The sequence below is a fragment of the Notolepis coatsorum genome (assembly GCF_963971535.1).
Source record: "Notolepis coatsorum genome assembly, chromosome: 14".
Taxonomy (NCBI): domain Eukaryota; kingdom Metazoa; phylum Chordata; class Actinopteri; order Aulopiformes; family Paralepididae; genus Notolepis; species Notolepis coatsorum.
In genome coordinates, this window is record NC_140178.1 from 30,731,238 (window position 1) to 30,753,597 (window position 22,360).

The following is a 22,360-nucleotide window of genomic DNA, read 5'->3' on the forward strand; positions in this document are numbered from 1 at the left end:
CATGTGTCACTAACATGTGTCACACTCACTAACATGTGTCACTAACATGTGTCACTAACATGTGTCACTAACATGGCGTCACTAACATGTGTCACTAACATGTGTCACTAACATGAGTCACTAACATGTGTCACTAACATGTGTCACTAACATGTGTCACTAACATGTGTCACTAACATGAGTCACTAACATGTGTCACTAACATGTGTCACTAACATGAGTCACTAACCTGTGTCACTAACATGTGTCACTAACATGTGTCACTAACATGGAGTCACTAACATGTGTCACTAACATGTGTCACTAACATGTGTCACTAACATGGAGTCACTAACATGTGTCACTAACATGTGTCACTAACATGTATCACTAACATGTCACTAACATGTGTCACACTCACTAACATGTGTCACTAACATGTATCACTAACATGTGTCACTAACATGTGTCACTAACATGTGTCACACTCACTAACATGTGTCACTAACATGTGTCACTAACATGTGTCACTAACATGGAGTCACTAACATGTGTCACTAACATGTGTCACTAACATGAGTCACTAACATGTGTCACTAACATGTGTCACTAACATGTGTCACTAACATGTGTCACTAACATGAGTCACTAACATGTGTCACTAACATGTGTCACTAACATGAGTCACTAACATGTGTCACTAACATGTGTCACTAACATGAGTCACTAACATGTGTCACTAACATGTGTCACTAACATGTGTCACTAACATGAGTCACTAACATGTGTCACTAACATGTGTCACACTCACTAACATGTGTCACTAACATGTGTCACTAACATGTGTCACACTCACTAACATGTGTCACTAACATGTATCACTAACATGTGTCACTAACATGTGTCACTAACATGTATCACTAACATGTCACTAACATGTGTCACACTCACTAACATGTGTCACTAACATGTATCACTAACATGTGTCACTAACATGTATCACTAACATGTATCACTAACATGTCACTAACATGTGTCACACTCACTAACATGTGTGACTAACATGTATCACTAACATGTGTCACTAACATGTGTCACACTCACTAACATGTGTCACTAACATGTGTCACTAACATGTGTCACTAACATGTGTCACTAACATGGAGTCACTAACATGTGTCACTAACATGTGTCACTAACATGAGTCACTAACATGTGTCACTAACATGTGTCACTAACATGTGTCACTAACATGTGTCACTAACATGAGTCACTAACATGTGTCACTAACATGAGTCACTAACATGTGTCACTAACATGTGTCACTAACATGAGTCACTAACATGTGTCACTAACATGTGTCACTAACATGTGTCACTAACATGAGTCACTAACATGTGTCACTAACATGTGTCACACTCACTAACATGTGTCACTAACATGTGTCACTAACATGTGTCACTAACATGTGTCACTAACATGGAGTCACTAACATGAGTCACTAATATGTGTGACTAACATGTGTCACTAACATGTGTCACTAACCTGTGTCACTAACATGTGTCACTAACATGTGTCACTAACATGTGTCACTAACATGTGTCACTAACATGAGTCACTAACATGTGTCACTAACATGTGTCACTAACATGTGTCACTAACCTGTGTCACTAACATGTGTCACTAACATGTATCACTAACATGTGTCACTAACCTGTGTCACTAACATGTGTCACTAACATGTATCACTAACATGTGTCACTAACCTGTGTCACTAACATGTGTCACTAACATGTGTCACTAACATGTATCACTAACATGTATCACTAACATGTCACTAACATGTGTCACACTCACTAACATGTGTGACTAACATGTATCACTAACATGTGTCACTAACATGTGTCACTAACATGTGTCACACTCACTAACATGTGTCACTAACATGTGTCACTAACCTGTGTCACTAACATGTGTCACTAACATGTGTCACTAACATGGAGTCACTAACATGTGTCACTAACATGTGTCACTAACATGTGTCACTAACATGGAGTCACTAACATGTGTCACTAACATGTGTCACTAACATGTATCACTAACATGTCACTAACATGTGTCACACTCACTAACATGTGTCACTAACATGTATCACTAACATGTGTCACTAACATGTGTCACTAACATGTGTCACACTCACTAACATGTGTCACTAACATGTGTCACTAACATGTGTCACTAACATGGAGTCACTAACATGTGTCACTAACATGTGTCACTAACATGAGTCACTAACATGTGTCACTAACATGTGTCACTAACATGTGTCACTAACATGTGTCACTAACATGAGTCACTAACATGTGTCACTAACATGTGTCACTAACATGAGTCACTAACATGTGTCACTAACCTGTGTCACTAACATGTATCACTAACATGAGTCACTAACATGTGTCACTAACATGTGTCACTAACATGGAGTCACTAACATGGAGTCACTAACATGTGTCACTAACATGTGTCACTAACATGTGTCACTAACATGTGTCACTAACATGTGTCACTAACATGTATCACTAACATGTATCACTAACATGTGTCACTAACATGTGTCACTAACATGTCACTAACATGTGTCACTAACATGTGTCACTAACATGTATCACTAACATGTGTCACTAACATGTGTCACTAACATGTATCACTAACATGTGTCACTAACATGTGTCACTAACATGTATCACTAACATGTGTCACTAACATGTGTCACTAACATGTATCACTAACATGTGTCACTAACATGTGTCACTAACATGTGTCACTAACATGTATCACTAACATGTATCACTAACATGTGTCACTAACATGTCACTAACATGTGTCACTAACATGTGTCACTAACATGTGTCACTAACATGTGTCACTAACATGGAGTCACTGACATGTGTCACTAACATGTGTCACTAACATGTGTCACTAACATGTGTCACTAACATGTATCACTAACATGTATCACTAACATGTGTCACTAACATGTGTCACTAACATGTCACTAACATGTGTCACTAACATGTGTCACTAACATGTGTCACTAACATGTGTCACTAACATGGAGTCACTGACATGTGTCACTAACATGTGTCACTAACATGTGTCACTAACATGTGTCACTAACATGTGTCTAACATGTGTCACTAACATGTGTCACTAACATGGATTCACTAACATGTGTCACTAACATGTGTCACTAACATGTGTCACTAACATGTATCACTAACATGTCACTAACATGTGTCACTAACATGTGTCACTAACATGTATCACTAACATGTGTCACTAACATGTGTCACTAACATGTGTCACTAACATGTATCACTAACATGTATCACTAACATGTGTCACTAACATGTGTCACTAACATGTCACTAACATGTGTCACTAACATGTGTCACTAACATGTCACTAACATGTGTCACTAACATGTGTCACTAACATGTGTCACTAACATGTCACTAACATGTGTCACTAACATGTGTCACTAACATGTCACTAACATGTGTCACTAACATGGAGTCACTAACCTGTATCACTAACATGTGTCACTAACATGTATCACTAACATGTGTCACTAACATGGAGTCACTAACATGTGTCACTAACATGTGTCACTAACATGTGTCACTAACATGTGTCACTAACATGTGTCACTAACATGTGTCACTAACCTGTGTCATTAACACGTGTCACTAACATGTGTCACTAACATGTGTCACTAACATGTGTCACCAACATGTGTCATTAACATGTGTCACTAACATATGTCACACTCACTAACATGTGTCACTAACATGTGTCACTAACATGTGTCACACTCACTAACATGTGTCACTAACATGTGTCACTAACATGTGTCACTAACATGAGTCACTAACATGTGTCACTAACATGTGTCACTAACATGTGTCACTAACATGTGTCACTAACATGAGTCACTAACATGTGTCACTAACATGTGTCACTAACATGTGTCACACTCACTAACATGTGTCACTAACATGTGTCACTAACATGTGTCACTAACATGTGTCACTAACATGGAGTCACTAACATGTGTCACTAACATGTGTCACTAACATGAGTCACTAACATGTGTCACTAACATGTGTCACTAACATGTGTCACTAACATGAGTCACTAACATGTGTCACTAACATGTGTCACTAACATGAGTCACTAACATGTGTCACTAACATGTGTCACTAACATGAGTCACTAACATGTGTCACTAACATGTGTCACTAACATGTGTCACTAACATGAGTCACTAACATGTGTCACTAACATGTGTCACACTCACTAACATGTGTCACTAACATGTGTCACTAACATGTGTCACTAACATGTGTCACTAACATGGAGTCACTAACATGAGTCACTAATATGTGTCACTAACATGTGTCACTAACATGTGTCACTAACCTGTGTCACTAACATGTGTCACTAACATGTGTCACTAACATGTGTCACTAACATGTGTCACTAACATGAGTCACTAACATGTGTCACTAACATGTGTCACTAACATGTGTCACTAACCTGTGTCACTAACATGTGTCACTAACATGTATCACTAACATGTGTCACTAACCTGTGTCACTAACATGTGTCACTAACATGTATCACTAACATGTGTCACTAACCTGTGTCACTAACATGTGTCACTAACATGAGTCACTAACATGTGTCACTAACATGAGTCACTAACATGTGTCACTAACATGTGTCACTAACATGAGTCACTAACATGTGTCACTAACATGTGTCACTAACATGAGTCACTAACATGTGTCACTAACATGTGTCACTAACATGTGTCACTAACATGAGTCACTAACATGTGTCACTAACATGTGTCACACTCACTAACATGTGTCACTAACATGTGTCACTAACATGTGTCACTAACATGTGTCACTAACATGGAGTCACTAACATGAGTCACTAATATGTGTCACTAACATGTGTCACTAACATGTGTCACTAACCTGTGTCACTAACATGTGTCACTAACATGTGTCACTAACATGTGTCACTAACATGTGTCACTAACATGAGTCACTAACATGTGTCACTAACATGTGTCACTAACATGTGTCACTAACCTGTGTCACTAACATGTGTCACTAACATGTATCACTAACATGTGTCACTAACCTGTGTCACTAACATGTGTCACTAACATGTATCACTAACATGTGTCACTAACCTGTGTCACTAACATGTGTCACTAACATGAGTCACTAACATGTGTCACTAACATGGAGTCACTAACATGGAGTCACTAACATGTGTCACTAACATGTGTCACTAACATGTGTCACTAACATGTGTCACTAACATGTGTCACTAACATGGAGTCACTAACATGTGTCACTAACATGAGTCACTAACATGTGTCACTAACATGAGTCACTAACATGTGTCACTAACATGGAGTCACTAACATGGAGTCACTAACATGTGTCACTAACATGTGTCACTAACATGTGTCACTAACACGTGTCACTAACATGTGTCACTAACATGTATCACTAACATGTATCACTAACATGTGTCACTAACATGTGTCACTAACATGTCACTAACATGTGTCACTAACATGTGTCACTAACATGTGTCACTAACATGTATCACTAACATGTGTCACTAACATGTGTCACTAACATGTATCACTAACATGTGTCACTAACATGTGTCACTAACATGTATCACTAACATGTGTCACTAACATGTGTCACTAACATGTATCACTAACATGTGTCACTAACATGTGTCACTAACATGTATCACTAACATGTGTCACTAACATGTGTCACTAACATGTGTCACTAATAGGGATGCCCCCCGGACCCCGGTTTTAAACGGGAACCGGTACTATATTAGAAAATACCGGAGTATTTATAAGCTCTGACGTCCTCGGTACTGCTATCGATACTCTAGAGAAATTATTATTATTATTATTATTATTATTATTATTATTATTATTATTATTATTTAAAAGTTGCGAACGATCCTCTCTCTGTCTCTGCACGAGAAGCGAGCCGCAGCCAGCGAGTCAATTATTACACACACTCCTCGCGAGTCGCTCGCTAGTGCTACACATAGACATACGGGTCCTACATACGGGTACTCCTTAATGAAAGTGTCCCCGACGCCCCGTGCTATAGCGCTCTGCACACAGACAGCAGCTCTGCATGCACTGAGTCGTGATCATGGCGGATAGAGCGAAGCGTTCTAAAGTATGGATATACTTTACAAGGGTCAATGCCGACAATGCACGTTGCCACAAGTGCAACAAAACATTTGCCAGTAAGGGTGGCAATACGAGCAAATCAATTGATCAAAACATCTGTTGGCAAAACATGATATTAGTGTGCAGAAATGCGCGTATTCGACTGCCTTGCGCGCAGTGTTCCATCTGCATCCACTGCAGCCGTAACCGTAAGCCAAGATACGGAGTTGCCTAGGCTAATAACGAATTATTACAAATAGGCTAATAAACAAAACAATTGTTTAGCTACAAATACTACAATCTAAACTTTTTATAGATCGTCAAGCTGAGGCGTCAGCCACTATGTCCCAGGCCAGTGAGCCCTAGAGGTAGAGGGACATCCTCCCTCTACCTCCCTCCACCACCCAAAGTCCTTTCTCCCTAGCAGCTAGAGGAAGGATGACAGAGGATAGGGTGAACGAGTGTCACAGTTCTGTTAGCCTTTTGCATTTGTTGTTTATTATAAAAAGTCTATAATTCAGAGTCAGACACATTTAAAACATTGTTGCTGCTGTTGCTGAAGAAATTATATTAATTTATTATATTTATTTATAAAGTTATATAAAAGAACATTGTTGTTGCTGAAGAAATTATATTTATTTATAATACTTATTTATAAAGTTGTATTTATAAATAATAAAGCAATGTTGATTCTGTTCTTAATTAATTGTCTTTTTTTCTTGCAAAAAAAGAACCAAAAAGAACCGATAAGAGTATCGATAAAGTACCGAACCGTTAAGCAGTATCGATAAGAGTAGTAGTATCGATAAAATCCTAACGATACCCATCCCTAGTCACTAACATGTATCACTAACATGTATCACTAACATGTATCACTAACATGTGTCACTAACATGTGTCACTAACATGTCACTAACATGTGTCACTAACATGTGTCACTAACATGTCACTAACATGTGTCACTAACATGTGTCACTAACATGTGTCACTAACATGTCACTAACATGTGTCACTAACATGTGTCACTAACATGTCACTAACATGTGTCACTAACATGGAGTCACTAACCTGTATCACTAACATGTGTCACTAACATGTATCACTAACATGTGTCACTAACATGGAGTCACTAACATGTGTCACTAACATGTGTCACTAATGTGTGTCACTAACATGTGTCACTAACATGTGTCACTAACATGTGTCACTAACATGTGTCACTAACATGTGTCACTAACCTGTGTCATTAACACGTGTCACTAACATGTGTCACTAACATGTGTCACTAACATGTGTCACCAACATGTGTCATTAACATGTGTCACTAACATATGTCACACTCACTAACATGTGTCACTAACATGTGTCACTAACATGTGTCACTAACATGTATCACTAACATGGAGTCACTAACATGTGTCACTAACATGTGTCACTAACGTGTGTCACTAACATGTGTCACTAACATGTGTCACTAACATGAGTCACTAACATGTATCACTAACATGTGTCACTAACATGTGTCACTAACATGTGTCACTAACATGTATCACTAATATGTGTCACTAACATGTGTCACTAACATGTGTCACTAACATGTGTCACTAACATGTGTCACTAACATGTGTCACACTGTCACTAACATGTGTCACTAACATGTGTCACTAACATGTATCACTAACATGTGTCACTAACATGTGTCACTAACATGTATCACTAATATGTGTCACTAACATGTGTCACTAACATGTGTCACTAACATGTGTCACTAACATGTATCACTAACATGTGTCACTAACATGTATCACTAATATGTGTCACTAACATGTGTCACTAACATGTGTCACTAACATGTGTCACACTGTCACTAACATGTGTCACTAACATGTGTCACTAACATGTGTCACTAACATGTGTCACTAACATGGAGTCACTAACATGTGTCACTAACATGTATCACTAACATGGAGTCACTAACATGTGTCACTAACATGTGTCACTAACATGTGTCACTAACATGTGTCACTAACATGTGTCACTAACATGAGTCACTAACATGTATCACTAACATGTGTCACTAACATGTGTCACTAACATGTGTCACTAACATGTATCACTAATATGTGTCACTAACATGTGTCACTAACATGTGTCACTAACCTGTGTCACTAACATGTGTCACTAACATGTGTCACTAACATGTGTCACCAACATGTGTCATTAACATGTGTCACTAACATATGTCACACTCACTAACATGTGTCACTAACATGTGTCACTAACATGTGTCACTAACATGTATCACTAACATGGAGTCACTAACATGTGTCACTAACATGTGTCACTAACGTGTGTCACTAACATGTGTCACTAACATGTGTCACTAACATGAGTCACTAACATGTATCACTAACATGTGTCACTAACATGTGTCACTAACATGTGTCACTAACATGTATCACTAATATGTGTCACTAACATGTGTCACTAACATGTATCACTAACATGTGTCACTAACATGTGTCACTAACATGTGTCACTAACATGTGTCACTAACATGTGTCACTAACATGTGTCACTAACATGTGTCACTAACATGTGTCACTAACATGTGTCACACTGTCACTAACATGTGTCACTAACATGTATCACTAACATGTGTCACTAACATGTGTCACTAACATGTGTCACTAACATGTATCACTAATATGTGTCACTAACATGTGTCACTAACATGTGTCACTAACATGTGTCACACTGTCACTAACATGTGTCACTAACATGTGTCACTAACATGTATCACTAACATGTGTCACTAACATGTATCACTAATATGTGTCACTAACATGTGTCACTAACATGTGTCACTAACATGTGTCACACTGTCACTAACATGTGTCACTAACATGTGTCACTAACATGTGTCACTAACATGTGTCACTAACATGTATCACTAACATGGAGTCACTAACATGTGTCACTAACATGTGTCACTAACATGTGTCACTAACATGTGTCACTAACATGTGTCACTAACATGAGTCACTAACATGTATCACTAACATGTGTCACTAACATGTGTCACTAACATGTGTCACTAACATGTATCACTAATATGTGTCACTAACATGTGTCACTAACATGTGTCACTAACATGTGTCACTAACATGTGTCACACTGTCACTAACATGTGTCACTAACATGTGTCACTAACATGTGTCACACTGTCACTAACATGTGTCACTAACATGTATCACTAACATGTGTCACTAACATGTGTCACTAACATGTCACTAACATGTGTCACTAACATGTGTCACTAACATGGAGTCACTGACATGTGTCACTAACATGTGTCACTAACATGTGTCACTAACATGTGTCACTAACATGTGTCACTAACATGTGTCTAACATGTGTCACTAACATGTGTCACTAACATGGATTCACTAACATGTGTCACTAACATGTGTCACTAACATGTGTCACTAACATGTATCACTAACATGTCACTAACATGTGTCACTAACATGTGTCACTAACATGTGTCACTAACATGTGTCACTAACATGTGTCACTAACATGTATCACTAACATGTCACTAACATGTGTCACTAACATGTGTCACTAACATGTGTCACTAACATGTATCACTAACATGTCACTAACATGTGTCACTAACATGTGTCACTAACATGTGTCACTAACATGTGTCACTAACATGTATCACTAACATGGAGTCACTAACATGGAGTCACTAACATGGAGTCACTAACATGTGTCACTAACATGGAGTCACTAACATGGAGTCACTAACATGTGTCACTAACATGTGTCACTAACATGGAGTCACTAACACGTGTCACTAACATGGAGTCACTAACATGGAGTCACTAACATGGAGTCAGAGCACTCTGGGAGCACTTCATGTCTCACATCACATGCTCCCTACTGGGCGCCACGTTGTCTCCAAGTGTTCCCTGCATCCATCTCTCACAATTAAACTTTGATGTTGGGTTGTTAGAATAAATAGTTAGCCATGAATTATTTATACCGATTATAAAAACACTAAACCTCACACACTTGTTTATCCTTAAACGCTCACTGATGAAGGCATAGACACAAACACAACCACACACAGACACAATCACACACACGTACACACACGCATGCACGCCGCACACCCACACAGGCACACATGCACACAAGCGTGCACATGCACAAACACACACATACAGTATATATATCAATAATAAATAATGCAAAAAGAGTGAAGACGTCACATAGAATTGAAGGGATGATTCACAGTGCTCCAGTATACTGTACCAACCCATATACACACTGTTGAATATGCCAGCAGTAGACACCATCTGTTTACAGAGAGTTACATAGAGAACCATCTGATGCCTGTGGAATGTGGTCTTGTCTCTACTGATCACACAGGCAGGGCAACAAGACTGCTGCAGCTTTCATCTACCGTAGCTAATAGCAGAGATTCCCCTGTTCACCGCCACTCTCTATGCATATGTGCACAGTGCACACACACACACACACACACATGCATGAACATTGCACACACACACACACACACACACACACACACACACACACACACACACACACACACACACACACACACACACACACACACACACACACACACACACACACACACACACACACACACACACCAAATTCCCCAATACCTCTGATTCCCTGCTCTATGTAATTCAATTATCAGTACAATCAAGTTACTATTCATGATTCATTAAAACCTGACATCAGAGAGACAGAGAGAGAGGGAAAGAAGGGGAGACATATAGAGATAAAGAGAGAGAGAGTGAGGGAGAGAGAGAGGGGAAGGCGGACAAACAGGGAGAAAGTATGTGTGTGTGTATGTGTGAGAGAGAGAGAGAGAGAGAGAGAGAGAGAGAGAGAGAGAGAGAGAGAGAGAGAGAGAGAGAGAGAGAGAGAGAGAGAGAGAGAAGTGAGAGACAGAGAGGGAAAAAAGAGAAAGGCATAGAGAGGATGGGGAGACAGAGAGAGATAAAGACATACAGAGACAGAGAGAGAAAGACAGATAGACAGACACAGAGAGAGATGGACAGAGAGAGAGGGGGGGGCTCTAGTCCACTTTCACCTGTTCCCTCCTTCTCTTCCTCCTTCCTCCTACATTCTTGTCTCATCATACTTTCTCTTTCACTCTCCTCCTCCTATCTATTTCAAATCAAATCAAATCAAATTTATTTGTAAGGCCCGACAACACACGTTAATGTCCCCATGGGCCGGACACGTCTTCTTTAACACATTGTGCACCATAAACGGCGTAAGTTGTTATTGCCCGCCATGCGTTGAACGCCAACAACTGTGTAAATCGTTTTTGGGATCAATATTACATTTTTTTGCCATGGCATTCATAATTCATCCAGCCTCCCTCCGGGATTGCAGCGGCACCCTGTCTGAAATTGCAACGCCTCAATACCGCCGCCTGGTGGATGGTCGGGCGAGTTACACTCATGCCAAACCGGAAGTGGCGATCGGTGCATCGAGGAAATCCCTCCGGCAGTCATATCTTGTTACGTGGGTCCAGACAAACACTCGAGTGCATTTGGATTGCTTTCAAAATGCAATAATCGATATGATTTCGGTGTTTATTGCGCCATACAAACCGGAAATGGATCTAGGATATCGACATCAAATAATTGGGATCTTTTTCCTCCAGTCTCATCGGTAAGACGACACTAACGTTATTTTCAGCCCGATTGTCAATTTCTTTGTTTGCAATCAGTCTGATCAATATATCAACCCATACTAAATAAAGCCGTTACTGACGATCAAGGAATTATAAACGACCCCCCCCCCTTTCCTTCACGCATGATGAAGCATAATGTATACCGATCATATACATTTGAATTTTTTAATATAGCGTGTATAGGAAAGAAACGCCAATTGATAATCTATCATATGCGTCAGGGCCTATAACTAGCGTTTTTGGAATTACAGCAGAAAAGCTTAAAAACATACTTATTCTCGACGGTATAACGTTCCCACATCTGGAACGATAGATAATCGATGTTGAATGGGCCATAGTAATGCAGATCAGGGTTTCCGTTAGAAAATATTGGTGCCGGTCTCCGTGTCCTGCAAGATTTCAATCTCCCGGACAAATGGGAGAAATTCCGGTCAGAGTTTATTGAGCTTAAAAACAATTGATAGCCAGGCTATATAAAGAATGACATCCTCAAGGCATGTAGATTTATAATATTTTAACTTAAAACTAGGCTACTTTTGCGTATACATTATATTCCAAATAAAATAAGTCCTGTCGATAGACTCACGTGCTGCTGCTGACTTGAAATCAAATAGGCGAAGTCTGTGGGCAGTCGGCCCAACATTAAACAGCAGTCTGTTATAATCACATTTTTATGAGCTAACGAATTCCGTTATATTGGACATTTGTATTAATTATATCAAGCAAAGAACTGAGACATTTGGCACTACTGACTAGAGAGAGAGAGACAGCAACATTATCATGTGGGGTTCACTGAAATTTAAACGTTGCGTGATTTGCCCAATCCAATGACTATCTCCGCCTCCCAACGCAGCGATACGCTAATCCAGCTGCAGCTCCTGCCCACCATTCTCATCAGCAAACCACAGCTCGCGCTGCAGCAGCGTCACACCCCAAATGAATCTCGACATCGCTTCACCCAGAGCCATATAATAATCTTTTAGATGGCTCTGGCTTCACCAATTCTCCACTTGCACAACGTGAAGTAGGCATTTCCGGTAGGACTTCCGGGTTGAAAATGGTTCTTCCGATCCCATCCAAATACATTGTTTTTAGCAACTTTTCTCCTGTTATTTAAACAACTTTGTCGTCACAGAGAGGTAATGAAACGTTTGTATTATTATATTATAGAATGTATTTAATAAGCAAACGTTTGTCAGCAGGGTTTTTGGGCTGTATTTCATGTAAAAACGTTTACTGTTAGTTTACTTGCTCATGCTAATTAAGGCTAATGCTGGCTAACAGAAGCTAGCGCAAGAAACGATGCCGCAAAGTAGTGTTTATAGTGCATTTGAGTGGGGTGTAAAGTACTTGAGTAATTGTACTTCGTTACAATACTTAAGTACTGTTTTGGGGGATTTGTACTTTACTCGAGTATTATTAGGTTTGTATACTTTGTACTTTTACTCCATTACATTTCAGAGAAAAAAACATACTTTTTACTCCTTACATTTAAAATGCAGACCTACAAAGTACAAAGTACAACTCTCACAGGTCCAACAATTTTAATTAGTATATTTGAATTGTTTATCTGGCCAAACTAACATTAACGTTATTAATCCTGCGACCACAGGTAAACAGCCAATCAAATCCCCATCAATGGAAAATGAACCCGCCCATACCCATGCTGATTGGTCCTTGTGCAAGACTAGAAAGCGGGGATCTTTGATTAAACACCTGTTATCAGAAGAATAGACAGACTCTGTCTGACTGTACCCGCACTGACAGGGTACTCAGTATTCTGTCTTTAATATTGTGATATTATTCAGGGTATACTCCAGTATTCTGTCTTTAATATTGTGATATTATTCAGGGTACTCCAGTATTCTGTCTTTAATATTGTGATATTATTCAGGATAATCCAGTATTCTGTCTTTAATATTGTGATATTATTCAGGGTACTCCAGTATTCTGTCTTTAATATTGTGATATTATTCAGGGTACTCCAGTATTGTCTTTAATATTGTCATGTTATTCAGGATAATCCAGTATGCTGTGGTTAATATTGTGATATTATTCAGGATACACCATTCTGTTTTTAATATTGTCATATTATTCAGGATACTACAGGATTCTGTCTTTAATATTGTGATATTATTCATGCTGTGATGTGAATGCCGCCCATGTTAGTTTACCTTCAATGGAGAAGTGCATTAAATAATTTTAATGCAAAAAAAGTGTCCTATGTTCTTTCATTTCAGCATTGTCTATCACAGAACACATTCCATTGTGCCGGGCAGAGTGTATGCTTGGTTTCATTCCCAGCCTTGCCTAAACACCAGCTGATGATTTCACTAATTGGCTCACTTCTTCAACTAACTCACCTGGTGCAATGTGTAGTTAAAATGAAAACTTGGCCCACGATGGAAGGAGTTTGAGACCCCTGGCCCTCATGCATCAACGTGGACTTTGAACTTGACCTACTTCCACACGTAAGCACGGAATGTAGAACTAGCGTACGCACAGGGAAGTCGGCATTCATCACACGTGCGTACGCAGGCTCTATGGTCCTCCGTGTTGATGAATACCACTTTGTTCTACCGTCAATGCTCGTGCATGATTATCCATATATGGTCATGAAAATGAGGAAACACCCCCCATGGGATGTGAAATAATGGACCGACCCGAGCGGGACTCCGAGAAACTCCACGGAGAATTCACTGCTGTCGAACCAAGAAGACACTATCGCGTATTATGATTTATGGGATAAATAAAAGGCGGACTTGTAAACGGTGATGTCAGATATCAACGGCTCCCTAAAACCATTGCTGCAATTCTGCCTGGACAGCTCAAAATACTAATAAAGACCGTTCGTTGACCACTGTTTGGCGCTGGTTGTGTGTCATTATAACCGTGCTGTATGAATGCCTTTATTAGTTGTGTTCGATTGGCTATATGATTTTTAGAGGCATCTATTTTGTTGTCGGCTAATAAAGACCGCGCTGGAATATGACTGCCTTTTCCCGTGTTGTTTGATTAATACCCACGGATTAAAGTTCTCCTCAATTCTATTCCAAATCGCGATGGATCTCCCGTCAATTTTCTACCTGCTGCATATGATTTCTAGAGGCATATACTACAATCTATTTTGATGTCAGTATTGGGTAGCCTATATAAACAATATAATACGAGAGCATAGAACAATGAATCTCACTGCATGTATGATGTATCCTGCCTTTCAATACATGAACTTGAATCCCATATAGTCTGTCCACTATCTGCATGGTGTCATTGCAATGCGTTTTCTATTCTTTCTTGTACAGTAAAAAGGGGGAAGAACACTATATTCATATGACTTATTCTGCTTACAGCTTCGAAATTCCACTTGTTTCGTTTAACGTAAAGCCTTTTAAATATAATCAAAACGTTCCCGTGTTTCGGCGGTCTGTGCGCAAAATAATAACGAGTTGAGCTTTATGATTTATGATGAATTGAAAATGGGGGACCCTGATGTAAACAAGACGAAAGTTGGTCTGCATCCCCAATTAACAATTGTATGTACTGAGCTGTACTGTACTGTACCCATTCTGCAATCTGTTAATAAACTTTTCAATCAATCAATCAATCAAGCTACGCGGAGCGCAGTCAGTCAGTAGCCTACACCCCGTATATTCCGATAACGCTATATAAACCATGAATGAATTAATGAATGAAAACTTTATTAACAGATTGCAGAATGGGTACAGTACAGTACAGCTCAATACATACAATTGTTAAGGAAGGGGATGCAGACCAGAGAAAGACTTTCGTCTTGTTTACATCAGGGTCCCCCATTTTCAATTCATCGTAACATATATGACATGCTGCATTCATTCTGAGAGAAAGATCTATTATTCCAAATGCTATTTATAGGGTTTTGACCATAATTACACTACTGTTGCTATCTTACAATGAACTATAATGAACTACGGTTCATACAGAACATCCAGTGTTATTATGCACAGAAGCTCATTTCCTTGTTGTAATAATATATTCTACCACTGGGAGCTAGGTACGCCAGGTCTGAAATGTGCGTAGATGTACGCACGAAGTCAAGTTCAAATCGAAATTGATGAATCCCACTCTTTGCTTAGAAATGATCGTACGCACGGGTTACGCACAGATCTGTGCGTAGAACACGTTGATGCATGAGGGCCCAGGCTGTAAGCAGAATAAGTCATATGAATATAGTGTTCTTCCCCCTTTTTACTGTACAAGAAAGAATAGAAAACGCATTGCAATGACACCATGCAGATAGTGGACAGACTATATGATGGGATTCAAGTTCATGTATTGAAAGGCAGGATACATCATACATGCAGTGAGATTCATTGTTCTATGCTCTCGTATTATATTGTTTATATAGGCTACCCAATACTGACATCAAAATAGATTGTAGTATATGCCTCTAGAAATCATATGCAGCAGGTAGAAAATTGACGGGAGATCCATCGCGATTTGGAATAGAATTGAGGAGAACTTTAATCCGTGGGTATTAATCAAACAACACGGGAAAAGGCAGTCATATTCCAGCGCGGTCTTTATTAGCCGACAACAAAATAGATGCCTCTAAAAATCATATAGCCAATCGAACACAACTAATAAAGGCATTCATACAGCACGGTTATAATGACACACAACCAGCGCCAAACAGTGGTCAACGAACGGTCTTTATTAGTATTTTGAGCTGTCCAGGCAGAATTGCAGCAATGGTTTTAGGGAGCCGTTGATATCTGACATCACCGTTTACAAGTCCGCCTTTTATTTATCCCATAAATCATAATACGCGATAGTGTCTTCTTGGTTCGACAGCAGTGAATTCTCCGTGGAGTTTCTCGGAGTCCCGCTCGGGTCGGTCCATTATTTCACATCCCATGGGGGGTGTTTCCTCATTTTCATGACCATATATGGATAATCATGCACGAGCATTGACGGTAGAACAAAGTGGTATTCATCAACACGGAGGACCATAGAGCCTGCGTACGCACGTGTGATGAATGCCGACTTCCCTGTGCGTACGCTAGTTCTACATTCCGTGCTTACGTGTGGAAGTAGGTCAAGTTCAAAGTCCACGTTGATGCATGAGGGCCCTGGTCTATCCCTTTAAAAAAAAAATACTTTTACTTTTTAGTACTTAAGTACATTTAAAAGTAGGACTTTTTTACTTTTACTCAAGTGTGTTTTTAGCCAGATACTTTGACTTTTACTTGAGTCAGATTTCGAGACAGTACCCATACTTTCACTTAAGTATAATTTCTGGGTACTTTTTACACCTCAGCATTTCTTGCCACCTTATAGCATTTGTACATTTGTATGACAGTCTATAATGCTCCTGTGAGGTTTTTCCGGACGTTTTGGTAATGATTTTCACTCAACGTTATATAGACAGGTAATGTTTTGTAAACTAACGTTACGTTTAGAATGGAATGAATACATCAAGAATGCGTCGGCAAAGATCGTTAGCTCAAAGCTAATCTGGCCCGTTTATCAACTTCCTGTCTTTTAGAAATATGTTTTTATAGTGAAAATCATTACCAAAACGTCCAGAAAAACCTCATGGGAGCATTATACTGTCATACAAATGTACAAATGCTATAAGGTGGCAAGAAATGCACTATAAACACTACTTTGCGGCGTCGTTTCTTGCGCTAGCTTCTGTTAGCCAGCATTAGCCTTAATTAGCGTGAGCAAGTAAACTAACAGTAAACGTTTTTACATGAAATACAGCCCAAAAACCCTGCTTACAAACGTTTGCTTATTAAATACATTCTATAATATAATAATACAAACGTTTCATTACCTCTCTGTGACGACAAAGTTGTTTAAATAACAGGAGAAAAGTTGCTAAAAACAATGTATTTGGATGGGACCGGAAGAACCATTTTCAACCCGGAAGTCCTACCGGAAATGCCTACTTCACGTTGTGCAAGTGGCGAATAATCGTTGTATCAGAACACTACACATATAATGTTCACAGCAAACTGTAGTTGATCACCAGGTATGTTTTATTAACGTAGGTTGAATAATTCATATAAGAAAAACGATAGGGAAATCTCTCTTTCTCCACTGGTTAAAAATGCCAGGAACTGCGGTGAAACTTGCTGTGCGCGTGAACATAATCCCTTGGACATGAACTGACAGTACGTTTTTATTGATATATCATTGGGATCCCCCTCAGAAATTGGTCAACACGTCACCACGCATTTTGGCCGGAGCTTAAAAAAAAGTGTTGATAGAATTTGATGTTCTGAGCGCGGTGGACACCTTACGTCTGTGTTTATAATGAATGAATGGTCAAACGGATTATATTGAAACATAGTGCGAGTACTCACAACAACTATTCACACAATTTAAAACAGCCCATATTTATTTTGTCATACACAATGTTTGTATCTATTGGTTTATCTAATGAAGAACGTTGTGCTTAGAGGGAATTATTTTCACAGGACATTATGACCGGAGAGATTTAAATATGTCGGACTTCAACAGATTTTCCCGGTAAAAAAAACTGTAATTACCGGACAACAGAAACCCTGATGCAGATATAGCTATAATATTTAAAAAGTTATAGCCCTGTAAAGAAGGTAAACATCTCCATAGGCTTACAGCGGTGGCAGACTGGGTATAATGATGGGCACAATGCCCGGCGCCCAATGTGTTAAACAAGTCAAGAAGAAACATCACAATAAGTCAAGAACAAAACAAGAACACCATAAAGTCATATTTTTTTTAAAATAAATGCAAAATAATTTCACTCTCCTAACCCTTCCTCTTTCACTCTTCTCATCCTTCCTCTTTCACTCTCCTCCTCCTTCCTCTTTCACTCTCCTCCTCCTTCCTTTCACTCTCCTCCTCCTTCCTCTTTCATTCTCTTCCTTCCTCTTTCACTCTCCTCCTCCTTCCTCTTTCACTATCCTCCTCCTTCCTCTTTCACTCTCTTCCTTCCTCTTTCACTCTCCTCCTTTCTATTTCACTCTCCTCCTCCTTCCTCTTTCACTCTCTTCCTTCCTCTTTCACTCTCCTCCTCCTTCCTCTTTCACTCTCCTCCTCCTTCCTCTTTCACTCTCCTCCTCCTTCCTCTTTCACTCTCCTCATCTTTTCTATTTCACTCTCCTCCTCCTTCCTCTTTCACTCTCCTCCTCCTTCCTCTTTCACTCTCCTCCTCCTTCCTCTTTCACTCTTCTCCTCCTTCCTTCTTCCTCTTTTTTTTTTTTTACTTTCCCTTTTTCCCCCCTTTCTTTTTCCGTTTTTCTCCCATCCCAATGTTAGTCGTTATGCCAATTCCCAATCCCCTACCTGGTCGTTGCGCACTCTGCCCCCTACCGTCGGTCTGGGAGGGCGGAGACTATCACATGCTCCCTCCGACACATGTGCAGCCAATCCCCACTTCTTTTCACCTGGCAGCGCGGACTCTCACTGGGGGAGTGTAACGTGTGGAGGACACTACCTCCCCCAGGATCCGACCTCGCTGTGCAGGCGCCCCGACCGATCTGTAGGAGTCGCTGTTTTACAACGACCAGGACCCACCCTCGCCGGGCTTTCCCACCCTCTAACACTGCCAATTGTGTTAGTATGGACGGTCGGCCAACCCGGAAGCACCACAGCTGGATTCGATCCCACTGCTCCTTCCTCTTTCACTCTTCTCCTCCTTCCTCTTTCACTCTCCTCCTCCTTCCTCTTTCACTCTCCTCCTTCCTTTTTCAATCTCCTCCTTCCTCTTTCACTCTCCTCCTCCTTCCTCTTTCACTCTCCTCCTCCTTCCTTTTTCACTGTCCTCCTTCCTTTTTCACTCTCTTCCTTCCTCTTTCACTCTCCTCCTCCTTCCTCTTCCTCCTCCGCCTTCCTCTTTCACTCTCCTCCTTCCTCTTCCTCCTCATCCTTCCTCTTTCACTCTCCTCCTCCTTCCTCTTTCACTCTCCTCCTTTTCCTACTCCGCTTCTCTTTTCTCCCTGCTCGTTTTGTACACTCCTTCCTCCTCCTCCTCACTTCTCCTTTCTCTCCTCTCCTCCGTGAATCTCTCTCTCTTTGTGCCAATAAAAGCCTTTTAGAATGTGAACTCTCTCTCATGCACTCACTCTCTCTTGTTCTCCTTTGCACTCCTCTCTCTACCCCCCCCTCTCTCTCTCTCTCTCTCTCTCTCTCTCTCTCTCTCTCTCTCTCTCTCTCTCTCTCTCTCTCTCTCTCTCTCTCTTTTCTTTCTCTCTTATTCCTCTGGAAAATAGCTGGGTCACCTTCAAGTATCTCTCTCCCTCTCTATCTCTCTCTCCCTTTCTCTCTTTATCTCCCTCCATCCCTCTCCCTCTCTCTCTCCCTCTCTCTCTGAGATCAGTCACTTTGCTGACAAGTATTTGCAGTTCGATTTTCTGCTGGTGATGCAGTGTGTGTGTGTGTGTGTGTGTGTGTGTGTGTGTGTGTGTGTGTGTGGGGGGGGGGGGGGGGGTTACATGGCGAAAGACACTCAAATCTTGGATCCTGCTGCATTTCTGTAGCATTGCACATTGCATATCTAAATTGTCCACACACACACACACACACACACACACACGCACACGCACACACGCACACACGCACACACGCACACAGCAACACCACTCTTTTCACCCACACTCCACAGAGGCAGCCTACACAAACATAATGCCCCATGGATTGAGAAGAGCTTTGTGAATTAAAGGCTTGATGGGTAAATGACTGTGTGTCTCAACAAGGGAAGATGTGTGTTGAAACTATAGGAACAGGAGTGGGAGATCAGTGCTTTGTGTTCCTGAGAGAGCGAGTGGCTCACAGAGCACCACGTCTCCTGACCACGGAGGTAGTGACAGACGGGACTCGCAGAGCACCACGTCTCCTGACCACGGAGGTAGTGACAGACGGGACTCGCAGAGCACCATGTCTCCTGACCACGGAGGTAGTGACAGACGGGACTCGCAGAGCACCATGTCTCCTGACCACGGAGGTAGTGACAGACGGGAAGCTTCCCGGCGGCTACACTGACCGTTTGCTTGATGTCCGGGATGCCGATGCGGAACACCATCATGGCGACGTGGGCGTCCTCGGGCGGACCCGAGCTGGACCTGCGCTCCTTCAGCCTCCTCTGCTGCGTCTGATTGGCTGGTTGGTGTGTGGGCCCGGGGTTGGATGAGTAGGGATTCGCTGCATGCCCCGGCTTACCGGGCCGAACCTGTCTGTCTCCCGCGGGTCTTCCAGCTATTTTGCCCGATTGCCTGTGCCCCTCGTCCCTGCCCCCTCGCGACAGGCCCCCTCGCCTGACCTCCTCCTCCTCCTCTTCCTCCTCTCCCTCCAGCTCTCCGTTCTCCTCCTCCCCTTCCTCGTCGCGCTCGTCCTCCTCCATCTCCTCCTCCTCCTCTTCCTCCTCCTCCTCCTCCTCGTCCCCTGCCCCTGGATAAAGGTGTCGATTGTTTCCCAGCATCCTTTGCTGCTCCTCGTCACTGGAGAGGGGGCTGAACGGCATCGTCATGGCGACAGGCGGGTGGCACGAATGGCAGCAGCATCACTCCCGGAGAGACACTGCGGGGGGAAGAGGATCAAGAGAGAGAGAGAGACAGACAGAGGGATTTAGTCAAAACAAATAAGACACGGAATAAGAACAGCTTCGTGTCCGAGGCCACGACTTCAACCCACATTCCTCCTGCCAACTGTGGTCACTATGGAAACAGACCGAACCGACTCAGACATATGTCTAACTTATCATTCCCCCCTCCCCCGTATGAATGGGACCTGGTATGCGATATGGCATTGTACGCCGTGCCATTTGACCTTTATGGAAAGTGCCCTACGTTGCCGTGATGGCTTTCCGTTGCCCAGGTGACCCCAGAGGGAATTGAACCCCTAACCCTGGTGGTTTTAGTAGTGGCATAGTCTACATGTTGAGCTACTGTACGTGACCTCACACCACACGTCCTATAAGACAGGGTGTGCTGTATAACAGACAACTTCACTTCAGTGGTTCTCTCCATGTCTCTCCCAGAGCTCTCAAATCATATCTTACCACCAAGTGATGCAGCAGTAGCACCTGCTGCTGAGAGAGAGAGAGAGAGAGAGAGAGAGAGAGAGAGAGAGAGAGAGAGAGAGAGAGAGAGAGAATTGGTGAGTGAATGTAGACTGTAGACTGATTCAGGGGTGAAGTTGCAACACTGTTGCATTTTTTATTTGGTTCGGTTAGCATTCACACACTGCACTTTGTCAAGCGCACCAAACTTTCTAAACAAAGTCATGTGATCATGCAGGGCAGCCTTTTATTGGACATCATTCTCAATCCCATACCTGCTAACATTATGCACAGAAAAAAGGGGTTCAAA

The 22,360-nt window shown here is 41.3% G+C and overlaps 1 protein-coding gene across 1 annotated transcript in view; it reads right to left on the reverse strand.

Annotated features, from left to right (window-relative positions):
• shank1 (SH3 and multiple ankyrin repeat domains 1) overlaps positions 1-21,557 on the reverse strand; it is a gene marked incomplete at its 3' end in the record, with an annotated part of 140,396 nt that extends 118,839 nt beyond the window's left edge. Inside the window, 1 exon segment of the mRNA XM_084329976.1 lies at positions 21,037-21,557. Within this exon segment, the coding sequence (XP_084186102.1) occupies positions 21,037-21,519 (483 nt within the window). The 5' untranslated portion in view covers positions 21,520-21,557.
• Between the last annotated feature and the right edge of the window lie 803 nt (positions 21,558-22,360).